The sequence below is a fragment of the Lithobates pipiens genome, unplaced genomic scaffold (assembly GCF_037356315.1).
Source record: "Lithobates pipiens isolate NorthernLeopardFrog02 unplaced genomic scaffold, aLitPip1_a1.2 Scaffold_10, whole genome shotgun sequence".
Classification (NCBI taxonomy): domain Eukaryota; kingdom Metazoa; phylum Chordata; class Amphibia; order Anura; family Ranidae; genus Lithobates; species Lithobates pipiens.
The window spans coordinates 93,069,736-93,086,307 of record NW_027507686.1 but is presented as its reverse complement, the minus strand read 5'-3'; the positions used below and the strand labels follow the sequence as shown (position 1 = coordinate 93,086,307).

The 16,572-nt window shown below is 42.0% G+C and overlaps 1 protein-coding gene across 1 annotated transcript in view; it reads left to right on the top strand.

The window, feature by feature from the left end:
• Positions 1-16,572, top strand: part of PACS1 (phosphofurin acidic cluster sorting protein 1) — a 654,146-nt gene that overhangs the window by 181,230 nt on the left and 456,344 nt on the right. The window contains exons 7-9 of the mRNA XM_077450086.1: positions 2,700-2,890; positions 2,989-3,082; positions 3,314-3,376. Of these exons, the coding sequence (XP_077306212.1) occupies positions 2,700-2,890; positions 2,989-3,082; positions 3,314-3,376 (348 nt within the window). The remainder of the gene's footprint in view (positions 1-2,699; positions 2,891-2,988; positions 3,083-3,313; positions 3,377-16,572) is intronic.

The following is a 16,572-nucleotide window of genomic DNA, read 5'->3' as shown; positions in this document are numbered from 1 at the left end:
ATAAAGAAGGTAGAAAGACCGCAGGCATTACCAAGCCGATGCGTCAAAAAAAGAGAGTTTACACAAATTCGTAAATGAGTAAATAGCATCATATATAGTGGTTACCTGTCAGCGGGGACAATATCCTAATGCAGCCCTGATGGAGTCCGTGCGCACCTGTCCATTCGGCGGTCAATTCGACCGTTAAATAGACTCCCCAACACACACGGCGTCTAGCGCCTACCGGAAGTCGGCGCCGTCCGACGTCCTGTGGCGCGCCTCTCAAAAAAAAAAAAAAAAAAAAAAAAAAAATTTTTACACTTATATCTATATGAGATATTATGGTTTAAATCACTTTTTGACTTTATACCTCTGGAACTATATGTAGCCACTTTAACCTATTCTACCCTCACCCCTTATTCCCCTCCCCCCCCTCTTTCCCTCCCTTTTTTTTTTTTTTGTCCCCCTCTCTATCCCCTTTCCTCTCCCCTCTCCCCCTTTCCCCCCCCCCCCCCCTCTCCCCCTTTCCCCCCCCCCTCTCCCCCTTTCCCCCCCCTCCCCCCCCCCTCCTCCCTTTCCCCTCTTTCCCCCCCCCCTCCCCCCCCTTTTCTCTTCCTCTTTTCCTCCCCCCCCCCCCCCCCCCCTCCCTCAAAATCACGGTTTCACCCATTAAAACACAATCCTTTCTTTTCCCCCCCCGCCCCTCTTCCCTTCCTTAATCCAAGATATACTCCTACATAATTGATAAATGATTATAACATTATTTATCTAGAGCCGGCGCTTACCAATCCCCATGTTCACCGTGGGGGGACTTTGTGGACTTCCCTGCCTGCAGCCTGTTCCTTGAAGTGGGGTGAGCGGATCTCCTTTTTTGCATATGGGGAATTTGTGTATGTAAAATCAATAACATCATGATAATTGTATTGCTTATAGTTTTATATGTATGTACTATTTAATGATTGTGATACTTTTGTATAGATATCCTCCTGAAGAAGCGGGCCTGTTCCCGCGAAACTAGTCGAGGAAAATTATTGTACATCCTCTACGGTTGAATGTTCCCTATGGAGAACCCGTCAGGAATACCTCAACTGTGATGTGCATATCATTGTACTTCTTCAAGTGATATTTCATTATTGTCTTGTTTTATATTTTGATTAAATATTATATTGATTTTAAATTCTATTGATGTTTTTCTATTACCAAGTACCGGTATAGTCCAATCTATTATAGGGCTGAATGGAACTATATATGGGGTTGGTGTGAGCGACTACCCGATACTTCCATTCGACCCTTCTCTTCCTTTTAAAAAAACTACAAATTCTGGATGATGGTACGTTGTACAATATTTATAATGATTTAGACCAGAGGCGATACTCATAATATGTGATGTAGTCCCTCCAGTTCAACCACCGCTACCTCCGTGGGATCTGAATCTGGTGCTATCGGCGCTTCAGAAACCGCCGTTTGAGAACATTAGGGAGATTACCTTGTTAACTTTCTCAGAAAGTAGTTTTTCTAGTAGCTGTATCTGCCAGGAGGGTTTCTGAGTTGGCGGCCTTGTCATGCAAGTCTCCCTACCTGGTCATCCACAAGGATAAGGCGGTGCTACATCCGCAGCCCTCTTTCCTTCCAAAAGTGGTTTCGGCATACCATCCTTATGTCCTAAGCCGACACACCCGACACACACTTCCAGAAGTCAGACTGTCTCGGTGGCTGGCCCCAAAATAGGTCTGGTGGTCTCGTCGTCTACCATTTCTCGGTTCAGGCCTATGCCTTAAAGGGGCCAGTGCTCCCTTTTCCTGTCACAACTCATTCGACCAGAGCAATTGGAACCCCCTGGGCTTTCAATCAATCACATCAAGCGTCTGTCTCCCAGGTGTGTAAGGCAGCGACTTTGTCATCCGTTCACACTTTCACTAAATAGTTGATGTACGTGCATCTTCGGATGCTTGCTTTGGCCTCAAGGTTTTGCAGGAGGCCGTGTAAGGTTGCAATTTACACTTTGTTACACAAGTTACAACTGTGTTGTAAACGCATCTTTTGATGCATAAGTTGGCCACTGGTTTTGATGGAAACTCCTCTGTTGAGGTGTTCATTTTGTTGTGGCTGAAGTTATGTTTTGCTGATTCCACCTCTTGTTTGACTCTGCTTGGGGACATCCCCAAGGTCAAGAAATTGGATTTTTGTACGCACTGTAAAATCCTTTTCGCCGAAGTTCATTGACTGACACAGCACCCTCCCCTCCTATTTATCTTTGTACTGCTTTTTGACGAACTGAGCTTCAGGAAGCAGGGTGAGGGGTTATGGCCAGAGGGACCACCCCTTGAGCGGTGCTGTGCAGTGTTGCTGTTTTTACATGTGTTGCATGTTCTGCCTAGTCCTCTCTTGAAGGTGGCATGATAACCCTAAGGTCAAGAATTAACGGAGCTGTGTCCGTCAATGAACTTCAGAGAAGGATTTTACAGTGAGTACAAAAATCCCATTTTTATTTTCTACAAGTAAGAAGACTCATGAGGATAGCAGCAGAGATGATTATGGGCCTTTTCATTAGGGGATACTACTATACTTTACAGCTCATTGTTATTTATTGAAACCTTGTTGTTTTTGCTGTTGTCAGAATGCCCTATCCTTAAATGCATTCTGTTTTCTGAATATATTATAGAGCTGTGTAATGAAGAAAGAAAGGGGAGGCTTTGTTATGCTGAATCTGCTTATTTTTTTTTATTTTTTTTGTTCCCCTAAAATTCATTTTCAAGGTTGGCTTTGGTTTGGATCATGTATCTCGTGATGAGATTAGGGAAGAAGATCTTGATGATTTATATGATAGCCTGGAGATGTTTAACCCAAGTGACAGTTGTCCAGAGTTAGAAGAAAGTGAGAGTGTCCTCAGCACCCCAAAACCAAAACTGAGGTACAGGTTTTTCTCTTTGCATTTGTGTTTTTTTTTTTCACCATTGTGCTGACTTTGGGAACGTCACTTTTATATGTATCGTCTGTTTAATTATTTAGACCATTCTTTGAGGGGGTTTCTCAGTCCAGTTCCCAGACTGAAATTGGAAGTCTAAACAGTAAAGGAAGCCAAGGAAGAGACATCAACAGTCCAGTGAGTACTATTAATGAGAGAATGTGAAGGAGTGGAAGAAATGTTTGTGAGTCTTTACAAAACTAAAATGTAAAAAGTTGAAAAGTGCAGAGTAATACAAAATGTATGTAAACCTAATTAATTTCCACACCCAAATAACCTTAGGTTCAAATATTAGGCATACATTTTAATAGAACTTTAACATAATATTTTAATGTATCGATTTTTATTTTTTGCACATCTGTGTTCCAGGGGGACCTTTCAGTTGAAGTAAAAATGTCTCGTCGGGAAGAGTCAATGGATACAGAAAGCCAGGTAAAGTTGGACGTACATTATTCATATATCCAGTACTGGTTTTCATGCTGTCACTTCATTTTTATACATTTTTAAAGCTTGCTCACACTGAGAACATGTTTTGCATTTTTATGCATTCTTTATAATAGTTTTGCAAGGGATCCATTAGTTGCAGAATGAAAGCCAATCTGTTGCTATTTTAAGATGCAATATAAACCCTGCCTGCAAAGAAAGATAGATCCTCACCTGCTCCACTGCCTGCTCTGCTGCTCTTTATAGAGCTATGTTTGCTAAAAAAATCTTCAGCATCTGACACATTTTTGGGTTTGTCGAATACTTTAGTCCCTGCTGTGTGCTGTATTTCCTTCTGCTGACACTGAAGGATGTTGTCACACAAACCCATCCATTTAGGGGCCTAATTTTACAGACTCCATACCATTGGTTATACTGGTATCTACAGTAGGGTTTGGAAACTAAACAAAGTTCAGGATACCAGTACACTATAGGCTTTAATCCCATCCTACCAAGTATGCTCAGTTTAGTTTAGAGTCCTGAAGAGTTATAACTTCTTTAGCTCTGCTGAATCAAGACTTTCTTAGAAGATTTTCTTCAATCAAGTAGCTGGTGGTTGAGTCATGCTGGATATATATAAAGTCCTGAAATCTCTCCAGTCAGCCAACAAGTGCAGGTCTTCCCTATTCACTGAGATATTGTGCATCTCTGTGATAGTTCGGTGTACTCTGCAGTGACCTGTCTGGCCATTGCTTACAGCAAGGACCTTGTGTATTCACAGAAGTGTTTTTCATCTTTAGAGCATGTAGTCTCCTTATACTTCAGGTGTTTTGAAAATCTTCTGGTAATTGTTCATATGAGTGTGTCCTGTTGTGGTGCTGGTCCCTAAGGAGGAGTTTCCAGTTTGGTGGCTGCCTATGTCTTAATTTACATCTACCTTTTGCCATAGTATCTGCTATTTTTTGGTGTGTTTTAGTGTGGCCCTGCTTTCTTTGCCCTTTACACTGTGACTAAGTGGGTGAGCTTATTGCACGTGGATCCCGAGGCCACTTCTACTAGGTCTTTGCAAGTGCTGCAATTCCTTACAGAGCTCCTGGCTTCTTCATTTGTTACCCATACACTGAAAGGGACACAGCAATTCTGCTCTCCCTGCTGTGAATATTTGGACACATCCAGACCACTCTTGCTGCTCATTTTAGTTAGTAGACTGATCAGCACCTGGAGCGTTAGTAAATATCCCTATTGGGTCACTTGATACGCATACTATATTGAAAATGTGACAGCCACTTGAAGACCAGCATGTTTAACCTACTTTTTTTCAGTTTTCATCATTGTGATACTTTACATAGTAGGTGAGGTTGAAAAAAGACACAAGTCCAACCTATGTGCGTGTGATTATATGTCAGTATTACATTGTATATGCCTGTATGTTGTGGTCGTTCAGGTGCTTATATAATAGTTTTTTGAAACTATTGATGCTCCCCGCTAAAACCACCGCCTGTGTAAGTGAATTCCACATCCTTGCCGCTCTTACAGCAAAGAACCCTCTACACAGTCTAAGGTTTAAACTCCTCTTCTAATCTTAATGAGTGGCCACATTATTAAACTCCCTTCCACGGACAAGTTTTATCCCTATTATGGGGTCACCAGTATGTTATTTGTAAATGAAAATCATATCCCCACTCAAGCGTCCCTTCTCCAGAGAGAAAAAGTTCAGTGCTCGTAACCTTTCTTCGTAACTAATATCCTCCAGTCCCTTTATTAGCTTTGTTGCCCTTCTCTGTACTCGCTCAATTTCCAGTACAGCCTTCCTGAGGGCTATATTTTTTTTATCAGAATTAAACAGTATATGATGGATCAGAACAAATGATCAGAAATGGATCAGATGGATGGCTTAACTCCAATATAAAAAATGCATATAAAAGCAAAGGAGAAGGCATTCAAAAAATACAAGGTTGAGGGATCATCCTCGGCATTCAGAGTTTGTAAAGAATGCAACAAGAAATGTAGGGGTGCAATAAGGACGGCTAAGATAGAACATGAAAGACACATAGTGGAGGAGAGCAAAACAAATCCTAAGAAATTCTTTAAGTATGTAAACCATAAAAAAGGGAGGACAGACCATATTGGCCCCATAAAGAATGAGGAAGGACATCTGGTTACAAAGGATGGGGAGATGGCAAAGGTATTGAATTTATTCTTCTCCTCTTCACAAGGGAATCGTGGGGCTTCAGTAACCAAAACTGCAGTGTTTATCCTCATGACACATCACAGGAAGCACCTCTATGGTTAACAGAAGGCAGAATTAAAATTAGACTTGGGAAACTTAACATTAATAAATCACCGAGGTTGCACCCGAGAGTACTTCATTTTTTACTGACTGGAATGGTACTAACTTATTGGAGAAAAGCCAATGTAGCACCAATATGTAAAAATGGTCCAAAATACATCTCTGGGAATTACAGACCAGTTAGCCTAACATCAATAATATGCAAACTCTTGGAGGGGATGATAAGGGACTGTATACAAGATTTTAATAATGAGAATGGTATCATTAGCAGTAATCGGCATGGATTCATGAAGAATCGTTCTTGCCTAACCAGTCTATTAACCTTCTATGAGGAGGTGAGTTGCCATCTAGATAAAGGAAGGCCCGCCGATGTGGTGTATCTGGATTTTGCAAAAGCATTTGACAGTCTCCCATAAACGTTTACTGTACAAAATAAGGTACGTTGGCATGTACCATATGTGTGTACATGGATTGAAAACTGGCTTCAAGGGCGAGGTCAGAGGGTGGTGATAAATGGGGAGTACTCGAAATGGTCTGGGTTGGGTAGTAGGGTCCCCCAGGGTTCCATGCTGGGACGGACCAATCCTGTTGAATTCATAAACGATCTGGAGGAGGGGGAGAACGGTTCAATCTCTGTATTTGTGGACGATACTAACCTAAGCAGGACAATAACTTCTCAGCAGGATGTGGATACCTTGAAAAAAGATCTGAATAAATTAATGGGGTGGGCAACTACATGGCAAATGCGGTTTAATGTAGAAAAATATAAAATAATGCATGTGGGTGGCAAAAATATGAATGCAATCTATATACTGGGGGGAATACCTCTGGGGGAATCTAGGATGGAAAAGGACCTGGGAGTCCCAGTAGATCAGGCTCAGCAATGGCATGCAATTAAAAAGAGGATAAATTCCAGAGATAAAATGATAATTCTCCCGCTTTACAAGACTCTGGTCACACCTAGAGTATGCTGTCCAGGTCTGGGCACCAGCCTGAGGAAGGATGTAGTGTAAGTGGAGTGAGTACAAAGGACAGCAAAGCTAATAAAGGGTCTGGAGGGTATTTGTTATGACGAAAGGTTGCGAGCACTGAACTTATTCTCTCTGGAGAAGAGACCCTTGAAAGGGGGGATATGATTTCAATTTACAAATATCGTACTGGTGACCCCACAAAAGGGATAAAACTTTTTCGCGGAATCTCTCTCTCTCTCTCTCTCTCTCTCTCTCTCTTTCTGTGCTCCTAATACACAAGGTACTTTTCTTACGACGTTTTTGGACAAAGCTATGGGATTGCTGGAGGGTCAGCTGATCCTGGGGGTAGATTTGAATATCCCCTTAGCTCCAGGAGAGGACACTTCTGCAGGGGGTCTCAGCCACACCCCAGGGTGTCCGGAAGCAAATTTCTAAGTTGCTATATAGAGCAAGATTAGTGGATATTTGGCATCTTTCACTCTGGAGAGAGAGACTATTTTCTATTCTTGTATAGACTATTTTTTTTATTCCACACAATAATCTGAATACAATAGAGGAAGTAAATATTGGAAAGATTACCTGGTCAAATCGTGCACCACTTTTTTTTTGGGAATATAACCAGATATTCAACTCCCCGGTCCTGCGATATGGAAACTTAATGAAAGCCTCCTACAGGACCCCTCCGTTTTTGGAGGAAGTCTGTAAGGAGGCAACATGGTATTTTCAGGCTAATGACACACCGGAATGTAACCCTGGAGTGATATGGGAAGCCCAGAAAGCAGTGATACAGGGAGTTTTGATTAAGCATGGGGCTGGGATTAAGAGAGAGAGAAGCACAGCTAATATCCCTAATGGCAGATATCCACCGTTTAGAGACTTTGCATATACGAGGACCCACTACAGTTGTGGAACGGCATCTTTTGATGATGTGTAGACAGATTAGATTTACTCTTGTATAAAGCCAAAAGAGCAATACAAGTAGGAAGAAAGCAGAGCTATGAATATAGGAATAAATGTGGTAAACAACTCGCTGGTTCTTTGAGGGAACAGAAACTAAGGACTTATGTTCCAATGATTATAGGAACTGAAGGTGAAAAATATATATTGCCCAGAGAAATAGCGAAAAATTTACATTTGAACACCCAAAACCATACTGTGGTGGATGAGTACTTGGCATCCTCTGGAATGCCTAGTTTGACGTCTACCGCACGGCAAGAATTGGAAATGCCAATTACATTGGAGGAAGTTCAAGAAGCAGTAAACGCTGCAAAAATGGGCAAGGCTCCGTGCCCAAAAGTTTTTTTCCCTATTATAGTGCCTTATTTGGTTAAAATGTACAGTGGTTTGGGAGACATAAGCTTGTTTCATACGGAATCCTTGAAAGCTTTAATTACGATCTTATTTAAGGAAGCTAAAGACCCAACGCAATGCATGAGTTATAGACCATTATCTCTCTTATATGTGGATTTAAAGCTTTTTTTCTAAAATGTTGGCAACGAGGCTCCAGCAGCACTTGCCATCCTTGGTCCATCAGGACCAGGTAGGGTTTGTTCAGATGCGGGAGGCACGGGACAATACGATTAGGACCCTGAACCTAATCCATGTAGCCATCACATCCCAGACTCCATGTTTATTCCTGTGGACAGATGCAGAGAAAGCTTTTGATCGTATTTGCCAATTCATGTTTGCGGTATTACGACAGGAATGGGAAATAACATGATTTGATGGATTTCAAGTATTTATACCCAACCAACTGCTCAGATGAAGGTGAATTGAGTCCTTTCATAGAATGGAACTAGACAGAGATGCCCACTGTCCCCAATTTTATTTGCTTTGTCTTTAGAGCCCTTATTGTGTAAGATCCAATTAAATCCAAATATTAGGGGTTCGTCAGTCGCAAGTATAAAATTTCGGCTTACGGGGTTAATGTGTTATTTTCACTGATTAATCCGATGGTATCATTACCTAACCTCTTGCAACAAATAGAGATATATGGTTCGGACTTTAACCACTTGCCGCCCGCCCTATAACAAATAGACGGTGGCAAAGTGGTTGCATAATCCTGACCGGACGTCATATGACGTGATCAGGATTATGAGCCGCTGCGCGCCCCCGGGGGCGCGCATCGCGGCGATCGTTTGTTGCGGGGTGTCAGTCTGACACCCGGCAACTAAGATCTCGGTAAAGAGTCTCCGACGGAGACTCTTTACCACGTGATCAGCCGTGTCCAATCACGGCTGATCACAGTGTAAATAGGAAAAGCCGGTGATCGGCTTTTCCTCACTCGCGTCTGTCAGGCGCGAGTAGAGGAGAGCCGATCGGCTGCTCCTCTGACGGGGGTCTGTGCTGATCGATTATCAGCACAGCCCCCCCGAGGATGCCCACGTTGGACCGCCAGGGATGCCACCAGACCACCAGGTATGCCCAGGACAAGGTATGCCACCCTAGACCACCAGGGATTCCAGTCAGTGCCATAATGGATGCCAATCAGTGCCCACAATGGGCATCACTGATTGGCATGCATTATTGATTGGCACTGATTGGCATCCATTAGTACAATATATTAGAATACAATGCTGCCTATCAGTGCCCATCCATGCCACCTATCAGTGCTCATCCATGCCCACCTGTGCCGCCTACCCATGCCCACCTGTGCCGCCTACCCATGCCCACCTGTGCCGCCTACCCATGCCCACCTGTGCCGCCTACCCATGCCCACCTGTGCCGCCTATCCATGCCAATCCGTGCCAGCTATCCGTGCCAATTTGTGCCACCTATCAGTGTCCATCCGTGTCGCCCATCAATGCCACCTCATCAGTGCCACTTCATTGGTGCCATCTCATCGGTGCCCATCAGTGCTGCCTTATCATTGCCCATCAGTGTAACCCCATCAGTGCCCATCAGTGAAGGAGATTACTTATTTGCAAAGTTTTGAAACTGAAACAAAAAAAAAAACATTTTTTTTTCAAAATTTTCGGTATTTTTTTTATTTGTTTAGCAAAAAATAAAAACCGCAGAGGTGATCAAATACCACCAAAAGAAAGCTCTATTTGTGGGAAAAAAATGATAAAAAATTCATTTGGGTACAGTGTAGCATGACCGCGCAATTGTCATTCAAAGTGCGACAGTGCTGAAAGCTCAAAATTGGTCTGGGCAGGAAGGTGTTTAAGTGCCTGGTATTGAAGTGGTAACGATTAATTTATTGAAATCAGAAGCTATGGGAGTTATGATTCCCAAAGACATACTGAGCACATTGAAGTCAAGTTATAAATTGAAATGGTCAGACCAAGCCTTGAAATACTTGGGAACTTTTATTCCGTTAGATTTCTCACATACATATAAGTTAAATTTCCCACCACCACTACTACATAGAGTGCAAAGTCTTTTGGAGAGGTGGCAGAGGGGATTCCACTCATGGTTTGAGGTGTAATATTATTAAAATTAATATCTTAGCAAAGTGCCTGTATTTTGGGCATTAACTATTGCTCTACCTAAATATTATTTTAAACAGATACGTTCCCTTTTTGCTGGATTCATATGGGCAAATAAACACTCAAGGATCCGTTGATCCCTGTTGACCTTACATAAACGATATGGTGGTCTAGCGGTACCAGATATGTATAAATACTATCAGGCGGCTCTTTTGCCTGATTGATTGGAGTGGACATGGGGAGGCGACTAGAAGATGTGGCCTGGTCTAGAGCAGGCTCAGAGTAGTGCTTTACTGCAATGAGCCACTTGGTGTTACAGGGACCTCCCGACCATTAGGAAAGGCACATCTCTTGATAGGACCCACTTTAAAGATGGGTTATGGGCTTTTCTCTGAGGGTAAACTATCTGCAATAGTTTCATGTTTGGTCCCGGTATTGGGGAATCCACAATATGAACCAGGCCTGAGGAAGGGAAACTTTGGGGTACTGTTAGACCAGGGGTCTTCCAAGCCTCTCATTTTGTGACAAGGGGAACATGGCCTACAATACACTCGATGATAGCAGGAGCTATGCATATTAATTGGATTTCTGGCATGCGGTACAGCTGAGACATTTTCTAAATACTTTAAGATCACCAAGTGAATAGGAATGCACTTTATCTCCATTTGAGGGCTACTGCAATGGGAGTGGGGTATTCCATCAAACCCTCTCTAAAATGTATGCATTGCTGGTTGCACCTTCGGAGGACTTCTGGTTGCCCTTCAGAGAGTGGGAGAGGGATTTGGAGCAAACCTTTTCGGAGGAGCAGTGTAATAATATAATATATAATACATTTGAGTCCTCAAACATATTTTAAGATCTTGTCTTGGTGGTACCGCACTCCGGCTTTCCTACATAGATGCTATCCGGTGGTATTGGACAATTGTTGGTGCTCTGGGGTGAAAGAGGGGACATTAGTGCATATTTTTTGGTCCTGCTCCACAACAAAGGGCTTTTGGAAATAAGTTCGGAGAATTGCCCAAAAATTTCGTGATCAAGAGATCCCTGAGGACCCGTCCTTTTTCTTATTACAGGACACCAAACCGTCAGCCAAACTATATAAGAAATCCTTTTATGTCACCGTTTGAACGCAGCTAAATCCTGTATCCCACTCACCTGGAAGCAGACACAACCACCATCAGTAGAAATGTGGCTTAAAAGGGTAGAACTGAAGCTTATGGAAGATTTGATTTGGACACCCTGGCAGAAACTAGGGATATATCTGAAAACGTGGTCCTTTATGGAATCTTTTTATTAATACAGAGGAGGGGAGAACCCTTATAGATGTGAATTTTAACAACTGAAAAAGGAAAGGCTGTTAGATCTCTGGAATGGGAGATGGGAGAGTGCGCAGTGGACTTTGCCCCCGCCCCTTTCTTTGTTGTTGGGGGGTTTGTTTTTCTTTTGCTTATAAAATAGAGGTAAGAGAGGGTTTGACACGCTATGAAAATTGTAGTGGGTCAGCCTGGGGCAGGGTTAAGAAGGGGTTAATCGAAGGCGGCAGATACTTCCCCTTCAGACCTTCTTATTGTCAGGTGTGCTGAAAGTGTCAATGTGGAGCTGTTTGAGTAGGAGGAAGAGACACAGCAGCACGCTCTGTGAAAAGGTCTATGGCTGGATGGGTGTGAAAAGGTCCACTACTGGATATTGTACCTGCTGGGTGAGCTTAACCCCATAAAGACTGTAGCTCTGATTGGAGCCACAAACTGTTACCTGTAAACCTGTGTGTTGCTGAACTATACCTGTCTGCACAACTGTGTGACAAGACAAGTCTGTCTTGTCTTATGTTTATTTTGCCAGTTTTGCTGAACAAAAAGCCACTTTATTTTACTGAACTGTCTTTGAGCCAGCTGTTCACCCCTCTGATCCCCTACAACATATAAGAAGAGCCCACCAGAGCAGAAGCCGAGATATACTCTGCTTCTGGGTAGGAGGTTGTCTCTATTTTTATGTTTCTGTGAAATTAAAATGAGATGAGAAAATTCAATTTAAATGTAATACTAAATTAATATATAGATAAGGATGTTCTATATGATGTCTGTAGAGTGTATTCCTTGCTTCCTTTCAAATAAATAAAAAGATTAAATATGAAAAAAAAAAGAATAAGCACCTGAACGACCACAACATACAGGGATATAAAAGGTAATACTGACATATAATCACAGACATAGGTTGGACTTGTCTTTTTTTTTTTCAACCTCACCTACTATGTAACTATATGACGTGCAAAGTTGTAGGGAATGCTTCACATCTGGTTGAAGCATTCCCTACAACTTGGCGCATTAGATTTGAAGCACCTTTTTTAGTTTTATATGGACTGTATGTTTTCGTTTTCACTTATGGGTTTTTGTTTGTGAGCGCTGTATATTTTAATATATATATATTCACTTCCCATAATTGCTACTAATCCTAATTGTTATAGGAGGTCCGCCTCCCCCTCCCCCTCCTCCTCCAGGTTAGGGGGCCTATAGCATACTCCCAGTATTATTTTCCCCTCGGCTTCATCACTTTGAAGCTCTAACCATAAGTATTCCACCTCCTCCCTAGCTCCCTAAGGTCTCATGTACACTGCTGCTGGTAAACGGATGTTCAGAGGCAGTTAGCTGCTTTTTACTCAGCTGCCCCTGAACTCATCCAATGTTATCTTATGTGTACATGTATACAGGTTCATTTAATGTCGTTTTTAGGCAGTTGTGTTTTTATAGGCTTTTCTTTCAAGGAAAAAAGAGTTCCGGTGCCAAAGTTTCAGATGCAAAATGCTGTAAAACACGATACTGGCGTTTTGACGCAATTTCGTTTATAAGCGTCTTTACAGGCGCCCTGTTTTTTAACATTATAAAACTTAAAAATGATAGCAGACGATTAAAAAAAAAAAACTTGTGATTGCTTGCTATGCTTCATAGACTATGTATATACACCTAATGAGCATGATCCAATCCAGTACACCACTAGCATTGCTGTTAGCCATAAGTATAATTGGAATTTGACCTATGTTAGATTTCAACTAGATGACCCCACCATTGAGCTTCACCTTCGACTTGAACAAAAATATTTGCATGACATTTAGGGTTAGTGTTTCCTATTGGGGGGTTAGGGTAAGGCTTTTCCCCTTGAAGAACAAGTGTTAGCCCTTGTACACATACGGTCGGAGATTCCGACAGAATGTGTCCGATCGGACAGTTTTTTCGGATATTCCGACTGTGTGTGATCTACATCGGACTGTTTCCATCGGAGTATCCGACGGACCAAGTTTTTCATCTTGTTGGTAAAATTTTTCAGCAAAATGCTCCGATCGGACTAACTCCGATCATGTGTAGAGAATTCCGATCGGACAAAGTGCCACGCATGCTCAGATCAAATTCCTACACCAAAACTATTGGCTACTAGCGTGAACGTAGGCCCGTCATAACAAAATAACGTAATCACGTCGGATTTTCCGACAACTTTGTCCGACCGTGTGTATGCAACAGTTTCGGACAAAATCCGACGGATTTGGTTGTCGGAATCTCTGACTGTGTGTACAAGGGCTAAGGGTTATGGTTTGCTGTTAGGGTTTCTGGTTAGGGTTTTCCCTTTGAGGAACATGTTTAGGGTTATGATGAGCGTTGGGGTTTCCCATTAGGGTTAGGGTTTCCTATTAGGGTTAGGGTTTTCCCCTTGAAGAACAAGTTAGGGTTTTCCATTGGGGTTAGGGGGTTATTGTTAGGGTTAGGATTTTATACTTGAAGAAAACGTTAGGGTTATTTTAATAATTAAAAAATTTGCTATTTAAAATTTGCATACAAAAAGACAAAATTCAATAAAAAAAGAAAATTACATACAGCTTATAAAAAAACTAAAAACCAAAAAAATGAATCAATTGCAATTAAAAAATTGGGATCCATAGTAAAATCAGACATTGAGTTTAGATATAAGTACACTGCTGTGTTCTCAGCTGCTGCTACTCACTCTGGTCTCACAGAATGGCTGAAATAGTTAAATACAGTTTTTGGGCTTCAGGGGGGTCCTATGTTGTCTTAAACGTTCCTAGACGCAAAACACGGCATGCAAATAAGGCAAACCGCCAATTTGAAGCTGTCAAAAAAATTAGTTAAGAGGAGGTTGCCTCGGCGTCCCCAGTGTACATTAAGCCTTAGTGATTTCATCTCTGTCACTTCTACATTATACTTAATATACAGGCATACCCCTCCCCCTTTTTTACCCTCTATCCCTGCAGTAAAGGGTATACCCTTGAATGGTTGCCAGCCAATCATGAGAGCTGTTAAACCAAGTCTCTAAAATTCCCACAAAATCCAAATCCTCCTCGTACAACAGTATCTCTAGTTCACCCATCTTGTTTGCCAGGCTCCTGGCATTAATGAACATGTCACATAGGTTAGTGTGTGTGTATAATAAATTATATACACACAGTCAGGTCCATAAATATTGGGACATCGACACAATTCTAATCTTTTTGGCTCTATACACCACCACAATGGATTTGAAATGAAACAAACGAGATATGCTTTAACTGCAGACTTTCATCTTTAATTTGAGGGTATTTACATCCAAATCAGGTGAACGGTGTAGGAATTACAACAGTTTGTATATGTGCCTCACACTTTTTAAGGGACCAAAAGTAATTAGACAGATTAACAATCATCCATCAAACTTTCACTTTTTAACCACTTCAACCTCGGAAGAGTTTATACCCCCTTCCTGCCAGAGCACTTTTTGCGATTCGGCACTGCGTCGCTTTAACTACCAATTGCGTGGTCGTGCGACGTGGCTCCCAAACAAAATTTATGTCTTTTTTTTTTCACAAATAGAGCTTTCTTTTGGTGGTATTTGATCACCTCTGCGGTTTTTATTTTTTGAGCTATAAACAAACAACAAAAAAGTAGCAACAATTTTGAAAAATAAACACATTATTTTTTACGTTTTGATATAATAAATATCCCCAGAAAATATAAAAAAAAACGTTTTTTCCCCTCCATTTAGGCTGATACGTATTCTACATATTTTTGCTAAAAATCGCAATAAGCGTGTGGTTGGTTTGAGCAAAAGTTATAGCGTCTACAAAATAGGGGATAGTTTTATGGCATTTTTATTGATAATTTTTATTTTCTACTAGTAATGGCGGGGATCAGCAATTTTTATCGTGACTGCGAGATTATGGCGGGCACATCAGACAATTTTGACAAATTTTTGGGCCCATTAGCATTAATTCAGGGATCACTGCTAAAAAATTGCAATAATTACTGTAAAAATATCACTGGCGGTGAAGTGGTTAACCACTAGGTGGCGCTGTAGGGGTTAAGTGAGTCCTAGGGAGTGATTCTAACTGTGGGGTGGAGGGGCTGTGTGTGGCACGTCGCTGATCAGTGCTCCTGATTACAGGGAGAGCTGATCAGTGATGGTGTCACTAGGCAGAATGGGGAGATGCTGGTTTAAATCAGCATCTCCCCGTTGTTCCTCACCGTGAGACGTTTGCAGGTATCCGTGCGGACATCAGGTCCGCGGGACACGCAATCTCAGTCACAGAGCTCCGGGCGGGCGCGCACTGGCAAGCTGCTTGTTAAAGGGCAACGTACAGGTACGTTAATCTGCCTGTACGTGCCCTTCTGCTGCAGTATATCTGCGAGAGGTGGTCGGGAAGAGGTTAATACTTGGTTGCAAATCTTTTGCAGTCAATTACAACCTGAATTCTGGAACGCATAGACATCATCAGACGCTGGGTTTCATCTTTTGATGCTCTGCCAGGTCTCTACTGCAACTGTCTTCAATTCCTGCTTGTTCTTGGGGCGGTTTCCCAAATGCAAATAGCACACTTGAAATGAACTCTGGATCTTTTATCTGCTCCTTCTAAATGGGATAATAAGGGAATAACACACACCTGGCCAATGAACAGCTGAGCATTACTTTTGGTCCTTTTAAAAAGTGGGAGGCACTTTTGTAATTCCTACAGCGGTAACCTAGTTTGGATGTAAATACCCTCAAATTCTATTGGATTTTTGAAACTTTTTTAACTAATAAAAAAATGAGTGGGGCGTGCAAACTTATTCAGCCCCCTTGCGTTAATACTTTGTAGAGCCACCTTTTGCTGCGATTACAGCTGCAAGTCGCTTGGGGTATGTCTCTATCAGTTTTGCACATCGAGAGACTGAAATTCTTGCCCATTCTTCCTTGCAAAACAGCTCGAGCTCAGTGAGGTTGGATGGAGAGCGTTTGTGAACGGCAGTTTTCAGCTCTTTCCACAGATTCTCGATTGGATTCAGGTCTGGACTTTGACTTGGCCATTCTAACACCTGGATACATTTATTTGTGAACCATTCCTTTGTAGATTTTGCTGTATGTTTGGGATGATTGTCTTGGAAGATAAATCTCCGTCCCAGTTTCAGGTCTTTTGCAGACTCCAACAGGTTTTCATCCAGAATGGTCCTGTATTTAGCTGCATCCATCTTTCCCTCAATTTTAACCATCTTCCCTGTCCCT